The 16,229-nt window shown below is 48.3% G+C and overlaps 1 protein-coding gene across 7 annotated transcripts in view; it reads left to right on the top strand.

Annotated features, from left to right (window-relative positions):
* SEMA5A (semaphorin 5A) overlaps positions 1-16,229 on the top strand; it is a 218,561-nt gene that overhangs the window by 94,047 nt on the left and 108,285 nt on the right. For all 7 annotated transcript variants that reach the window (XM_064160820.1, XM_064160823.1, XM_064160822.1 and 4 more), the window contains one exon: positions 3,725-3,770. In XM_064160820.1, coding sequence (XP_064016890.1) covers positions 3,725-3,770 — 46 coding nt within the window. The remainder of the gene's footprint in view (positions 1-3,724; positions 3,771-16,229) is intronic.

A 16,229-nucleotide genomic window follows, 5' to 3' on the forward strand; every position in this document is an offset into this window, starting at 1 on the left:
CACACTAACCATCCCCAGCTCCTTCAGTCACTCCTCATGAGATTTACTGTCCAGACTCTTCCCCAGCCTCCTTGCCCTCATCTGGACTTGCTCCAGCACCTCCACATCTCTCTTGTACTCGGTGCCCAAAACTGAACACAATACCCACGGTGTGGCCTCACCACAGCTGAGTCCAAGAGGACAATCACTCCCTACTCCTGCTGGCCACAGCATTTCTAATCCAAGCCAGGCTGCCATTGGCCTTCTTGGCTTGCTGCAGAAAGAGGGAGGTGGTTCTCCTCCTACTGTTCATCCTACCTTGCCAATAGCTTCCTAGATGTTTTTAAAAGCTAATGCTTTGTACCACTCTTGTTCCTCCCTGGTTCTACCATGTCATTTTCTCCTCCTTTACACCAGATCTAATAACAGCCTGGTCACAGAATAGCAACAGTCAGTTCACTGGCCCCACAAAATTTACTCATTTTCTTGTGATTATTTGGTGTCTTAACTTTTTAATTAGTGGAACCAACCTGAGTCATCGTCAGGGGAGTGCTAGAGTTGACTTCAGGGGAAATGAAAAGAGAAATGACAGGTGTAGTGAGCACTGATCCACTCCTTCATAGAATCAACCAGGTTGGAAGAGACCTCTAAGGTCATCCAGTCCAACCTAATGTAAATCCATCACTGTAATCCAACTTAGAAATTGCATCAGGTGAGTGGTGGCCTGAAAGGACCTGTCTATAATTGAAGTAATGACTTTATGTACTGTGCTACTTTGAGCCTAGCTGGGATGCTTTAGTGAGAGGAATTAGATGATAGGCTGTGAAAAGGAAACAGTGGTGATGTCTGCTGCACTCATAGGCTTGCTGAGATGGATAAAAACAAGAACACAAACCAGACAAGGCAGAGTGGGAGACTCAGTGTGTGTGTGTGGCACTATCACAGTTGGCACCCTAGGTTGCTTCTGTGTAGCTAGTCCTTTGCCTTGCCAACCCTCCAAGCTCACCTTGCATGTGTGGCATACTCTGGGATAAGGTAGAGGAGTAGAAAGAAGGTGGAAGGGTTGTTAAGAGCCCCTCCTGGGGACTCTGGTTTCTGGGAGGGCTGCTGTGGTTCTGTATTACTTTTTCCCTTGTCTATTTCTGTCTATAACTGTAGATACTATAAATGCCTGCTTGGATATTGTGCTAAGCTATAAATATAAAGCTTCACTCTTAATATCCAGCTTGGCTGAGTCTAGTCTGGGTGATTTCATAAGAGTGGAGGAGGAGTGAGTAACACCCAAAGCATCACAGAGGTATATCAAGTTCATGCATGGTAAAAGGACAAGCTTTAAGTTAGCTGAGCAGCTATAAGGATCACTTCATGGCACTGTGACGTGCAGTGGAGAAAGGAAAAAGAAAGCTGGAGAAAGAAATCAGCTGAGTCTGGTCTGGGTGGTTTTCTCAAGTGTGAGTGGGTGGATGACACCCAAGCCATTGCATGTGTACACACTTCACCTGTTCTAGCAGTCCTGTGTGTCTTGCTGCGGGGTGCAGCAACATAGCGACTCCTGGGTGGACTATGTCCTCATGTCAGCTGGCTGCTCCTGTCTTCTGCAATGAACCTTAGACTGAACATATGCTTTCTGTCCTACATCTCCAGCAGTTGGGTCCTTGCTGAACTTGTGCTTTTTACAGCAGTGAAGTGCAGGACAGGCAGCTACCAGCTGTCTGATAATCATAGAATCATAGAATCCACCAGGTTGGAAGAGACCTCCAAGCTCATCCAGTCCAACCTAGCACCCAGCCCTATCCAGTCAACCAGACCATGGCACTAAGTGCCTCATCCAGGCTTTGCTTCAACACCTCCAGGGATGGTGCCTCCACCACCTCCCTGGGCAGCCCATTCCAATGCCAATCACTCTCTCTGCCAACAACTTCCTCCTAACATCCAGCCTAGACCTGCCCTGGCACAGCTTGAACCTGTGTCCCCTTGTTCTGTTGCTGGGTTTTTGAACACCTGCAGGGATGACAACTCCACATAGTGATCATAATTCAGCCAGGAAAGTTGTTCACTGCTGTGAATGTAATGCAAAATGCTTACTGTCTCCAGGCTATCTGGAGAAAAAATAGGCTGCTGCTTTTTCTCAGAGTCAGTTGTGTTTTGCTCTCATTACAGTGTCCTTCTGTTTGTGAATTTATGTTACATATTTGCTTTCCTCATTCGTTAAGCACCAAATGGAAACAAATTTGCCAATTACTGCCAGTGTCGTCTCAGTTTAATTCCAGTGTGCAAAGCTCTATTTGGCTTGCTTTTATTACCACTATGTTTAGACAAGAGACAGCCCTGTGCCAAGAGGTCCATATCTGTGCTTCAGAGATGTAGGTGGTCACAGAATCTTATTGCTGTCTACAACTACCTGAAGGGAGGCTGTAGTCAGGTGGAGTTGGTCTTCTCTCCCAGGCAACAGCAACAGAACAAGGGGACACAGTCTCAAGTTGTGGCAGGGGAAGTGTAGGCTGGAGGTGAGGAGAAAGTTCTTCCCTGAGAGAGTCATTGGACACTGGAATGGGCTGCCCGGGGAGGTGGTGGAGTCGCCGTCCCTGGAGCTGTTCAAGGCAGGACTGGACGTGGCACTTGGTGCCATGGTCTGGCCTTGAGCTCTGTGGTAAAGGGTTGGACTTGATGATCTGTGAGGTCTCTTCCAACCTTGGTGATACTGTGAAATGGATTGGATTGGATTGCATCAAGCATCTCCCCGTCTCTTGTGAAGCCTGTGGCAGTCAGCCCCAAAGCTGTCCACGTTTTGCTTTAGTCTTTTTATTGATTGTTTCAGTTAGGTTTACTAGAAGGTGAATGGAAGACTTGAATTCTGTATGTGTTTGGGTGCCCAGGATAAAGCCACGTTACAGAAAGCAACTCTGGGAATGATCAGGAATGGGGGAGAATTGAAACAAGTTTTGTAATAACCAACAGCTTCATTTTGGCCTTCACCACTCAATGAAGCTGGTGAGGGGCCTGGAGCACAGCCCTGTGAGGAGAGGCTGAGGGAGCTGGGGGTGTGCAGCCTGCAGCAGAGGAGGCTCAGGGCAGAGCTCATTGCTGTCTGCAGCTACCTGAAGGGAGGCTGTAGCCAGGTGGGGTTGGGCTCTTCTGCCAGGCAACCACCAACAGAACAAGGAGACACAGTCTCAAGTTGTGTTGGGGGAGGTCTAGGCTGGATGTTAGGAGGAAGTCTTTCCCTGACTGATTCTATGATTCTATTTGTGGCTGAGCTAATTGCATATGGTTCCCATCAGTGTGAAGAGAAATGGAAAGCTTTGATCAGCCTGTCCTCTCATTCTCATTTAGACATCTGGCACTGGTTGCTCTGATCTGCCAGTGCACTCTGTCTTCCTGTTGCTCCTAAAGGAAGAGGGGAGCAGTGACTCAGATGTACATGCATGCAGTATAAATGCCTACTTTATTCACAGCTGAAAATCTGTTTTCAAGATTGCCTTAGTCTAAAGGCCTACAGAATCAACCAGGTTGGAAGAGACCTCCAAGATCATCCAGTCCAACCTATCACCCAGCCCTATCCAGTCAGCTAGACCATGGCACCACCTATATGTCAAGACAGTCCCTGAAAGTGTTTAGTCCAGAATAAATTCAGTCCCTTTTAATTTTTTTCCTTGCTTTTTTAATTCATTATATTTGTATTTGGATCCCAGTCACCATTAATTTCTGTCTCCTTATTTTTTTTCCTTTCTTTTTTTAACCTCAGAAACTACCTCTTCAGGTTGCAGCTTGAGGATCTTTCTCTGATACAGGTATGTATTATGTTTGTTTTCATTGTTCATCACCATGAGATAAATGAGCAGATGTTTTAAGTCAGATTATCAAGATATTCATAAGCATCATAACTACAGGAAAATAGGAATCTGTTTGCAGCCCCAATGTTATGTAAGTCATATTATCCATTTTAATTCCAGATAAACCTCTGCCTCAGGCCATATAAACCTGATGTTACCTCTGCTGTGACTGTGCTAGAGTGGATCTATTAAAAAATGCAGACTAGGAAGGATTGTTCTATGAGAATAATGTTCCAGTTTATTTTTGCCTCTCTAATTTCCTACAGTTGCTACCTCGTTGCTGCCTGCAACTGCCTGAAGGGAGGCTGTGGCCAGGTGGGGTTGGGCTCCGCTGCTGGGTAACCAGCAGCAGGACAAAGGGATGCAGTCTCAGGTTGTGCCAAGGGAGGTCTAGGCTGGATGTTAGGAGGAAGTTGTTGTCAGAGAGAGTGATTGGCATTGGAATGGGCTGCCCAGGGAGGTGGTGGAGTCGCTGTCCCTGGAGGTGTTGAAGCAAAGCCTGGATGAGGCACTTAGTGCCATGGTCTGGTTGACTGGCCAGGGCTGGGTGCTAGGTTGGACTGGATGAGCTTGAACATCCATGGCACAGCAATGTGCCCTTGTGGCCAAGAAGGCCAATGGGATCCTGGGCTGTATTAGGAAGAGTGTGTCCAGCAGATCAAGGGAGGTTCTCCTTCACCTCTACTCTGATTTGCTGAGACCTCATCTTGAGTACTGTGTTCAGTTTCGGGCTCCCCAGTTGCAGAGGGACAGGGATCTGCTGGAGAGGGTACAGTGGAGAGCTATGAGGATGATTAGGGGGCTGGAGGGCATTGCTTATGAAGAGAGGCTGAGGGACCTGGGGCTGCTCAGTCTGGAGAAGTGAAGACTGAGATGGGATTTAATAAATGTTTATAAACATCTGAGGGCTGCCAGGAGAGGGGGACAGGCTCTGCTCACTGCTCCCTGGGACAGGACAAGCAGCAATGGGTGTAAGCTGCAGCACAGGAGGTTCCACCTCAGCACAAGGGGGAACTTCTTTACTGTGATTGTCCCAGAGCACTGGCACAGGCTGCCCAGAGAGGTTGTGGAGTCTCCTTCTCTGGAGCCTTTCCAGGCCTGTCTGGATGTGTTCCTCTATGATCTGTGCTAGATTGTGTGGTCCTGCTGTGGCAGGGGGGTTGGACTTGATGATCTCCTTGGGTCCCTTCCAACCCCTAATACCCTGTGAGCCTGTAAGAACAAGATGATATATCCATTGACAAATCATGTTAGAAAATTGCTCAAGCTCTGTCTTTGCTTTGTATGTCTGGAGGAAGAAAATTTAGAGACTTTTCCTCCTGCACAGGTGATTCTTCCAGCATGGAAGCAGGATGTTTGTTTACCTTCTTTTCACTGATGCCTTGGGGTTGATGTTCTCTGTTTTGGTTGTTGGCAGAGTTTTGCTGTTGTTAGTTTTGTGAGGTCTGTTTGGTTTGGTCTTTGTTTTCAGTTTGATTGATCACTTCAGTCTTTCTACCTGGGAAAAAAACAAAACCAAAGGAAAGAAGTAATACCTAAAACATTCTCTTGAGTGTTTAGTGCATTTAACTTAGTTTTGTATAAACAGATTTTCTTGTCTGCCATGCTGAAATCTCTGTTGGAATGCCTTTGTCCACAGAGGGCTATTATGAAGATAAAAGGCTTCATGTTGCATTCTACAGATGCACGCAGTAAGAAGCATTTTGTTATAGCAGGAGCATCTTTGCAGAGCTTTTGTTCTCAAATTGCCAGATGCTTTTGAAAAACTAGACATTTGATAAAGAAAGTACTGCTTGGGAATACTGTCAGGCATTGCAAGCATCAGTGCTGGGCCCTGGCCTATGCAACATCTTTGGTGAGGATCTGAACCAGGGGATTGAGTCCAGCATTAGTAAGTTTGCAGCTGACACCAAGCTAGGAGCAGGTGTGGAGCTGTTGGAGGGTAAGAGAGCCCTGCAGAGGGACCTGGCCAGGCTGGATGGGTGGGCAGAGGCCAATGGGATGAGATTGAGCAAGGCCAAGTGCATGGTTCTACATTTTGGCCATTGTAACCCCAAGCAGCACTACAGGCTGGGGACAGAGTGGGTGAGAGCAGCCAGGCATGCAGAAAAGGACCTGGGGGTGCTGGTAGGTAGTAACTGAAGATGAGGCAGCAGTGTGCCCAGGTTGCCAGGAGAGCAAATATCATCCTGGGCTGGCTCAGGAGCAGTGTGGGCAGTAGGACAAGGGCGGTTATTGTGCCCCTGTACTCAGCACTGGTCAGGCCACACCTTGAGTGCTGTGTCCAGTTCTGGGCTCCCCAATTCAAGAGAGATGTTGAGGTGCTGGAAGGTGTCCAGAGAAGGGCAGCAAGGCTGATGAGGGGCCTGGAACACAAACCCTATGAGGAGAGGCTGAAGATTCTGGGGGTGTGCAGCCTGCAGCAGAGGAGGCTCAGGGCAGAGCTCATTGCTGTCTGCAGCTACCTGAAGGGAGGCTGTAGCCAGGTGGGGTTGGTCTCTTCTGCCAGGCAACCAGCAACAGAACAAGAGGCACAGTCTCAGGTTGTGCCAGGGGGGGTCTAGGCTGGATGTTAGGAAGAAGTTGTTGGCAGAGAGAGTGATTGGCATTGGAATGGGCTGCCCAGGGAGGTGGTGGAGTCACCATCCCTGGAGGTGTTGAAGCCAAGCCTGGCTGAGGCACTTAGTGCCATGGTCTGGTTGATTGGCTAGGGCTGGGTGCTAGGTTGGCCTGGATGATGTTGGAGGTCTCTTCCAAGCTGGTTGATTCCATGATTCTATGATAATATCAGCAGATGTTTTTTATACTGGGAGTAAAGTAAAATAAAGTCTGCATGTTTGCAAAGCTTTGCAGAAATTCCTTTGGGCTGGAATATGCCTGTGGCCCCTTTTTCTGCAAGTATATACCTGGAAAACTAGTTTTGAAACACAAGGTAACCTGTCCTTAGGAAAAAACCAGAACCCAAAAGCAGACATCCATTTGAACCACAAATGCTCACAAAAGAAATGCAGAACAGAGATGTCTGCATGAAAAGGGTGCTGTTCCCTTCATTTGAGGGGAAATTAATCCCTTGGAAGAGTGAGGCTTAGAGTGCAACTCGATTGCATCAGACAGGATGTGTATCTAAACGTGAGCCAGGTCTGTGCAGTGAGATAGTGTCTGTCACAGAAGGGTATTTGATGTGTCTCAGCAGTTTGCTTTGTGTAGCAGAATAAAGAAGGATAAACCAAGTGAAAGCCTTTTAAGCTCTTGCCAGAGAAGCAGAAGAGTCAAACCCTTCAAAGCTGACTTTGGAACAATGCATGCATAGCGATCATGGATTAGGGAAGAAGCACTGATTGGGCTGTGGGTGTAGAGGGATAAATATTTCATAGCTCTTGCTGTGTCAATAGTAGGTTCACAGACAGAAGTGTGACCCTGTGAGGGTTTGTTTTGTGAGTTTTGCTTTGCTGTTGCTCTCCTCAAGGAGTATTAGAATAAGCCATAAAAGCCCTGACCAAAGTGACCAGCCAGTATGGGCTGAGGAAGGGCAGGTCCTGCCTGAGCAACCTGAGCTCCTTTTATGATCAGGTTCCCTGCCTGGTGCATGTGGGGTAGGCTGTAGATGTAGCCTGCCTGGTCTGTAGCAAAATCTTTGACATTGTCTGCCCCAACAAGCTCCTGGCACAGCTGGCAGCTGGTGGCTTGGACAGATTCACTCTGATATGGGTCAGGAACTGGCTGGAAGGCTGGGCCCAGAGAGTGGTGGTGAATGGTGCCACATCCAGTTGGCAGCTGGCACTGGTGGTGTGCCCCAGGGATCAGTGCTGGGCACAGTCCTGCTCAACATCTTTATTGATGATCTGGAGCAGGGGATTGAGTCCAGCATCAGTAAGTTTGCAGATGACACCAAGCTAGGAGCAGGTGTGGAGCTGTTGGAGGGTAGGGGAGCCCTGCAGAGGGACCTGGCCAGGCTGGATGGGTGGGCAGAGGTTATTGGGATGAGATTGAACAAGGCCAAGTGCACAGTTCTGCACAACCCCAAGCAGCACTACAGGCTGGGGACCCCAGCCTGGGGGTGTGCAGCCTGGAGAAGAGGAGGCTCAGGGGTGACCTCATTGCTGTCTACAACTACCTGAAGGGAGGCTGTAGCCAGGTGAGGTTGGTCTCTTCTGCCAGGCAAGCAGCAACAGGACAAGGGGACACAGTCTCAAGTTGTGGGGGAAGTATAGGCTGGATGCTAGGAGGAAGTTGTTGGCAAAGAGAGAGTGATTGGCATTGGAATGGGCTGCCCAGGGAGGTGATGGAGTCGCCGTACCTGGAGGTGTTGAAGCAAAGCCTGGCTGAGGCACTTAGTGCCATGGTCTGGTTGATTGGAGAGAACTGGGGGTGCTAGGTTGGCCTGGATGGTCTTGGAGGTCTCTTCCAACCTTGTTGATTCTCTGATTCTGTAACCAAACATAACTTGATTGAAGCCAGAAGAGGAGGACTTTGGCTAGCTATGCAGCATTTCACATGCATTTAATCTTTACCCAAACGTCATCTTTCACATGGAGCTGAAAGTGTCATCTTCAAGCAAGATAGAACACGTTAGATAACACAAAGCCTGATCTTCACTCTGTAGTATTTTGGGGGTGGAATTAATTACCCTGAGGCAGTGCTCCATTTCTGTTGATAAAATGACCAGCTTGTGTTTGTAGATTTACCTACATATCCATGCAGGAGATGGATGCTCTTCTGGAACCATCGTTGGTAGCATTTGCCAATGTACTCATTCTCTTTTCTGAACACTCTTCCTATGCATGGGTTCTTTCATCTAAGAGTAGTTACATTTAGTTACATTTATTTTCTGTTTGTTTGAGGTTTTTTTGCTGTGTGATATTCTGAGTTCATGTGCTGGGATGAGATTGAACAAGGCCAAGTGCAGGATTCTGTACTTTGGCCACAACAACCCCAAGCAGCACTACAGGCTGGGTCGGAGTGGCTGAGAGCAGCCAGGCAGAGAGGGACCTGGGGGTAGTGATAGAGAGTAGGTTAAAGATGGGCCAGCAGTGTGCCCAGGTGGCCAAGAGAGCCAATGGCATCCTGGCCTGGCTCAGGAGCAGTGTGGCCAGTAGGACAAGGGAGGTTATTGTTCCCCTGTACTCAGCACTGGTCAGGCCACACCTTGAGTGCTGTGTCCAGTTCTGGGCTCCTCAATTCAAGAGAGATGTTGAGGTGCTGGAACATGTCCAGAGAAGGGCAACAAAGCTGGTGAGGGGCCTGGAGCACAAACCCTATGAGGAGATGCTGAGGGAGCTGGAGTTGTTTAGCCTGGAGAAGAGGAGGCTCAGGGGTGACCTCATTGCTGTCTGCAACTACCTGAAGGGAGGCTGTAGCCAGGTGGGGTTGGGCTCTTCTGCCAGGCAAGCAGCAACAGAACAAGGGGACAGTGTCTCAAGTTGTGCCGGGGTAGGTCTAGGCTGGATGTTAGGAGGAAGTTGTTGTCAGAGAGAGTGATTGGCATTGGAATGGGCTGCCCAGGGAGGTGGTGGAGTCACCATTGCTGGAGGTGTTCAAGAAAAGCCTGGCTGAGGCACTTAGTGCCATGGTCTGGTTGACTGGCTAGGGCTGGATGGTAGGCTGGGCTGGATGATCTTGGAGGTCTCTTCCAATCTGGCTGATTCTATGACTGTTCTCTGCCATGGGGAGCAGCTGGGGTGTGTCTCACATCTATTCATGTTGGATGGCTTTCACAGACTCTACTTTTGTGAGCTACCTTGTGGCCACTTTCAAAGGGCTGCTTTTCCTGTAAAGTATTCAACCATACCAGATGTTCTTCTTGAAGAAACTACTGACTTTAATCCTCTTTTCACCTCGGATTTTGTCTTCCAGGACTCTATTTGCTGAGTTATGGGTTTTTTCTTCTATTTGATTTGCTACATAAACCAGATTCAACCTGTGCATCTTTTGGGAAACATTACCTTCAGCTTTCTGGTCCTTTTCATTCAGCTGGCTGTTTGCAATCAGCACTTCCAGTCCTTGCTACTTCTCCCAGCATGATACCTTCTGTCAGGTTCGGCACTTACATAGACACCTGCTGCTCTGCTGAAGTCCAATGCTCATTACTTCCTCTTCACATAGAAAAATGAATGACTCATTTTTACTTACTCCTTGCAGTAAACAGTAATCTTTTATTTCTGTGATCTCCCTGACTCCATCTGCAAGGTAGATTTGCCCCAGCATGACTGTGTTCTCAGGGTGAACCTTGCATTTCGTTTCCCCAAACCTAAGCAAGGTTAGCAGAGACACCTCCCAAAGCACTGAACTGTCCATGAGTTTTGCAGGTCATGAGTTTTGCATCCAATGGGATGGGGTTCAATAGCTCCAAGTGCCAGGTGCTGCACTTTGGCCACAGCAACCCCATGCAGAGATACAGGCTGGGGTCGGAGTGACTGGAGAGCAGCCAAACAGAGAGGGATCTGGGGGTGCTGATTGATACCCACCTGAACATGAGCCAGCAGTGTGCCCAGGTGTCCAAGAGAGCCAGTGGCATCCTGGCCTGCATCAGGAATGGTGTGGCCAGCAGGAGCAGGGAGGTCATTCTGCCCCTGTACTCTGCACTGGTTAGACCACACCTTGAGTGCTGTGTTCAGTTCTGGGCCCCCCAGTTTAGGAGGGACATTGAGATGCTTGAGCGTGTCCAGAGAAGGGCAACGAGGCTGGGGAGAGGCCTTGAGCACAGCCCTACGAGGAGAGGCTGAGGGAGCTGGGATTGGTTAGCCTGGAGAAGAGGAGGCTCAGGGGAGACCTCATTGCTGTCTACAACTACCTGAGGGAAGGTTGTGGCCAGGAGGAGGTTGCTCTCTTCTCTCAGGTGGCCAGCACCAGAACGAGAGGACACAGCCTCAGGCTGTGCCAGGGGAAATTTAGGCTGGAGGTGAGGAGAAAGTTCTTCCCTGAGAGAGTCATTGGACACTGGAATGGGCTGCCCGGGGAGGTGGTGGAGTCGCCGTCCCTGGAGCTGTTCAAGGCAGGACTGGATGTGGCACTTGGTGCCATGGTCTGGCCTTGAGCTCTGTGGTAAAGGGTTGGACTTGATGATCTGTGAGGTCTCTTCCAACCCTGATGATACTGTGATACTGTGACACTGTGTGATACTTCAACACTAAATAGTGTTCACAGTGTCTCAGTCTGATTGCATTCATTCCAAGTCATGAATTATTTTCCTCTTTAGTTAATTCCTTTCTGCAGTTGGTCAAGTCCAGTGAGAATGTAACTTTTAGAAGAGAGCTTTTCATCACTTTCACCATTATCTGATCACAGATGTCAATGAAGCTTTAACAAACTGAACATGAATACTTGATCAGCTTTGGCCCTAGCAATTAATAATGCATTATTCCTTTCTGTTATGTTAATTCCTTTATATGTTTTGTGTAGGCTGGATGTCAGGAGAAAGTTGTTGGCAGAAAGAGTGATTGGCATTGGAATGGGCTGCCCAGGGAGGTGGTGGAGTCACTGTCCCTGGAGGTGTTGAAGCAAAGCCTGGATGAGGCACTTAGTGCCATGGTCTGGTTGATTGGCCAGGGCTGGGTGCTAGGTTGGACTGGATGATCTTGGAGGTCTCTTCCAACCTGCTTGGTTGTATGATTCCATGATTTTATTGCTCGTGCCCACATTCCATCAGTTTGAATGGCATGCTTGGCAATACTCTTGAAAATGACTGAGGAAATGAGCTGACATTGGAAATCTGGTGAATAATCATGTTGGTAAACAGCCCAGCTGAGGTTGCTCTTCTGTGATGGTGTCAGCTTTACAGAACTGACTGATGTGAAAGTGAAAAGAATGTAGTTTTGGTGAGCAGGTTAGGATGTGAATGCACACAAGCAGTTGATTTATGAACAGATTAATGCTGGGCCGAGGTTGCTGCATTTGATAGAGACAGTTGATTGTGTCTTGACGTGCTGCAGTATCTGCTAATTACTAGAAGACATTTGCAGCACCTCTTCTTCTTTCAGGAGGCACTTAGCATTATTTTACAGTACTCAAGGATCAATATAATGGAGCCCCCATTATAAGAAGGATGTGGATGTGCTGAAGCGTGTCCAGAGCAGGGCCAGGAGGATGCTGCAGCAGCTCTGCTGTGAGCACAGACTGAAAGAGTTGGGGCTGTGCAGGCTGGAGAAGAGGAGGCTCCCAGGTGACCTTCTTGTGGCCTTCCAGGATCTGAAGTGGGCTATAAAAAAGCTGGGGAGGGACTTTTTAGACTCTCAGGGAGTGCTAGGAGTGGGGGAAATGGAGCAAAGCTGGAGGTGGGGAGAGTCAGAGTGGAGGTGAGGAGGAAGTTGTTGAGCATGAGAGTGGTGAGAGGCTGGAATGGGTTGCCCAGGGAGGTGGTTGAGGCCCCATGGCTGGAGGTGTTTAAGGCCAGGCTGGCTGAGGCTGTGTGCAGCCTGCTCTAGGGTAGCGTGTCCCTGGGCATGGCAGGGAGGTTGGAACTAAACAGTTCTTGTGATCCCTTCCAACTCTGACTGATTCTGAAATACCTCTGTTTTTTTGATCACTCTTCCAAAAAGAACTGCCTGTTGCAATTCTCACACGAGAGATTGGATGCCTCTGGAAATGAAGAGGATCTGTTAACTCACATCATATTTTTATGATTAGTAAATAAGGCTAACCAGACCTTTAGTGAATTAATCTAGCTTCTCTAAGTGTTTCCTGTCTCAGTCATACTCAATCAGAAGGCAATCAGAGTGAAAATAAGTAGGTAGGTTTCTAAGAAATTCTCTTCTGTGATTGATTAAAAAAAAAACCAACAAACTTTTGATTTTGCAAAGCTCTTAGATTAGTAAAACTTCAGAACAGAACCAAAGTTTTGAATCCATCTGAGCATGCACTTCCCCTCCCCCCCATTTTTCTGGGGTGATTAAACATATCAGCAACTTCATCGTGAAGGCTGATGTCCTCAGGCAAGAAACCTCAGTTGTTGAATAATAAACTCTTCTGCACTAAGAAAATATGCCCTTGGCAAGAATATCATTCATTCCATAAAAAGATAAACTACTGCTCCATCCTTGCAACCCTTGAAGGTCAGGTTGGACAGGACTCTGAGCAATCTGATCTGGTTAACGATGTCTGCTCTCATCAGACCCCACCTGCAGCACTGTGTGCAGCTCTGGAGCCCCCCACACAAGAAGGGCATTGGCCTCTTAGAGTGAGTCTAGAGGAGGCCATGAAGATGATCAGAAGCCTGGAGCAGTTCTGCTATGAGGACAGGCTACAAGAGTTGGAGCTCTTCAGCCTGGAGAAGAGAAGGCTTCAAGGAGACCTTGTGGTGGTCTCCCAGTATTTGAAGGGCACCTACAGGAAGGCTGGGGAGAGATTATTTACAGGGTCTTGTAATGATAGGACAAGGAGTAATGGGTTTAAACTGGCAGAGGGGAGATTCAAACTAGATGCTAGGAAAGGGTTCTTTGCAGTGAGGGTGGTGAGACACTGGAATGGGCTGCCTGGGGAGGTGGTGGAGTCGCCGTCCCTGGAGCTGTTCAAGGCAGGACTGGACGTGGCACTTGGTGCCATGGTCTAGCCTTGAGCTCTGTGGTAAAGGGTTGGACTTGATGATCTGTGAGGTCTCTTCCAATCCTAATAATACTGTGATACTGTGATACACTGGCACAGGTTGCCCAGGGAGGTTGTGGCTGCTCCCTCCCTGGAGGTGTTCAAGGCCAGGTTGGATGAGGTCTTGAGCAACCTGTTCTAGTGGAAGGTGTCCCTGCCTATGGCAGGGGGTTGGAACTGGCTGAGCTTTGAGGTCCCTTCAAAGCGAAACTATTCTGTGTTACTGATGGGCAGTGTCTCTTCTGCTTGAGGAATGGGTTGTGTAGATTCCTAATCCAGTTATCATGTGGGCTGAAAGGTTATCTCCACCTGGCTTTTAACAATGACAGTCACTCAGTTTGCTTGGGCACACTGAGCAAGCAGGTTTTAGTGACATGCCTGGTCCTTTTCTTTGTGGGACATGTGGTATATTGTAAAGCTAAAGTGTGGGTGTTCATCTTATTCCTTCAAAACAGACTCTGATCCTAGTCTTGCAGGTAATTTTAGGTAGGGCTTTATTGTCTCTTCGAAGACTCCAGGCAGGGTAAGAGGCTTTATGCTGGTAAATAGTTGGGAAATTTAGAGCTGAAATATACTTTCACAGAATTGCTTAGATTGCAGAAGCCCTCCAAGCTCATTGAGTCCAAGCATTAGTTTCACACTGACAAGTCCTTGACCAAACCAAATCCCTCAGCACAACATCTCATCACTAGGAATTGCTATGGTTGCAAAGGAGCACCAGGATCAGCCAGTCATAGAGTCATGGAATCAACCAGGTTGGAAGAGACCTCCAAGCTCAGCCAGTCTAATCTAGCACCCAGCCCTAGCCAGTCAACCAGACCATGGCACCAAGTGCCTCAGCCAGGCTTTTCTTGAACACCTCCAGGGATGGTGACTCCACCACCTCCCTGGGCAGACCATTCCAATGACAAATCACTCTTTCTGGCAAGAACTGCCTTCTAACCTTCATCCCAGCAGCCTTCATCACCAGACCATAGCCTCAGGCACCAACCACATCCACTCTCCTTTCAAACACCTCCAGGGATGGTGACTCCACCACCTCCCTGGGCAGCCTGTGCCAGTGCCTGACCACCTGCTCAGGAAAGAACTTCCTCCCAACAGCCAACCTAAACCTCCCCTGATGCAACTTGAGGCCATTGCCTCTTGTCCTAGCATTAGTAACTGGGGAGAAGAGACCAGCTGCAGCCTCACCACAACCTCCTTTTAGGTAGCTGTAGAGGGCAATAAGGTCCCCTCTCAGCCTCCTCTTCTCCAGACTAAACACCCCCAGCTCCCTCAGCTGCTCCTCACAGGCCATGTTTGCCAGACCTCTCCCCAGCCTCGTTGCCCTTCTCTGCACCACTCCAGCACCTCAATGTCCCTCCTGTGCTGTGCTGACCCAAACTGGACACAGTACTCGAGGTGTGGGCTCACAAGGCTGAGCACAGGGGCATGAGCACCTCCCTGCTCCTGCTGCTCACACCATTGCTGATGCAGCCCAGGATGCTGTTGGCCTTCTTGGCCACCTGGGCACACTGCTGGCTCAAGTTCAGCCAGCTCATGCTGGCTTTGACAATTTATTGTGACTGGTAACAATTGTTGGGTTTGGTTATTTTTTTCCCCTCTCATGAATAATGAGAAAACTTTATTTTTTTTGATATGCATTTCACTTAAAATAGAAGATTTATGTTGAGGTTTTGGGGCTTTCTGACTTAGCAGCCTTGTAGATAATAGCTCCTCAGGAAAAGCCTGCTCTGAATTTCAAACCCATTCCTCTATTCAGAGGAAAGTAGGAGCTATAAATGAATGGAATTCGTTCTAATTCCAAAGCTCCTCAATACTTCAGGCATATGCTAAGGGGGGGGTTTCTATGACAAGCTGCTGTGGGGAAGCTGTTCCTTTTCTGCAGTGGCTATTGGAAGCTTTCACAGTTTCTAGCCTTTCTTCTCTTCTTGTTAAACAAGACTCCCTTTGAGTTTTGTTACAGTAAAAGCTCTGGGATTTGGAACACTGACTTCAAAGGACTTCACTTCACCAGAAGAAGCACAGGATGGTTTTGAAGGAATAATTCCTAGTAATAAACCCCTTTTGTTTCTTTCTGGTTTCTGATGTTAAATTAATGACTGATAGAATCCACTGTTAAAAAAGCTGCAGCATGCTCATCAGGGGACAGGTTTTTAATGAGGTGTGATTTGATGGGAGAAAGCAGATGATACTTGCAAAAAAGAAATCAGAGCCCCATGGCTGCACAGAAGTGCCTTGTTAGCAGCTGAGCTTTCAGCTTCGGGGAGAAAAGCACCCAGGTAACAGTTGCTGTTCTTGCAAGGCAGCGAGCAAAGGGTTTCTAAACCAAGGAAATGGAGAAGAGGCTACAGGGGTGTAGCTTGAGGAGCATAGTTTGAGGCTATTTGGAATATTTTAATGAGAAAAATGAGCTTATAAGCTGTGATAAAGAAGAGGTGGTGATGTCTGCTGCACTCATAGGCTTGCTGAGATGGATAAAAACAAGAACACAAACCAGACAAGGCAGAGTGGGACACTCAGTGTGTGCGTGGCACTATCACAGTTGGTAGCCAAGGTTGCTTCTGTGTCACTAATCCTTTGCCTTGCCAGCCCTCCCAACTCACCTTGCACGTGAGGCATGCTCTGGGATAAGGCAGAGGAGTGGAAAGAAGGTGGAAAGGTTGTTAAGAGCCCCTCCTGGGGACTCAGGTTCCTGGGAGGGCTGTTGTGTTTCTGTATTACCTTTAACTTGTGTATCTCTGTATATGGCTGCAGGTATTGTAACCCTGGCAACGAAGCTGGTGAGGGCCCTGGAGCAGAGCCCTGTGAGGAGAGGCTGAGGGAGCTGGGGGTGTGCAG

The sequence above is a fragment of the Pogoniulus pusillus genome, chromosome 21 (assembly GCF_015220805.1).
Source record: "Pogoniulus pusillus isolate bPogPus1 chromosome 21, bPogPus1.pri, whole genome shotgun sequence".
Classification (NCBI taxonomy): Eukaryota; Metazoa; Chordata; class Aves; order Piciformes; family Lybiidae; genus Pogoniulus; species Pogoniulus pusillus.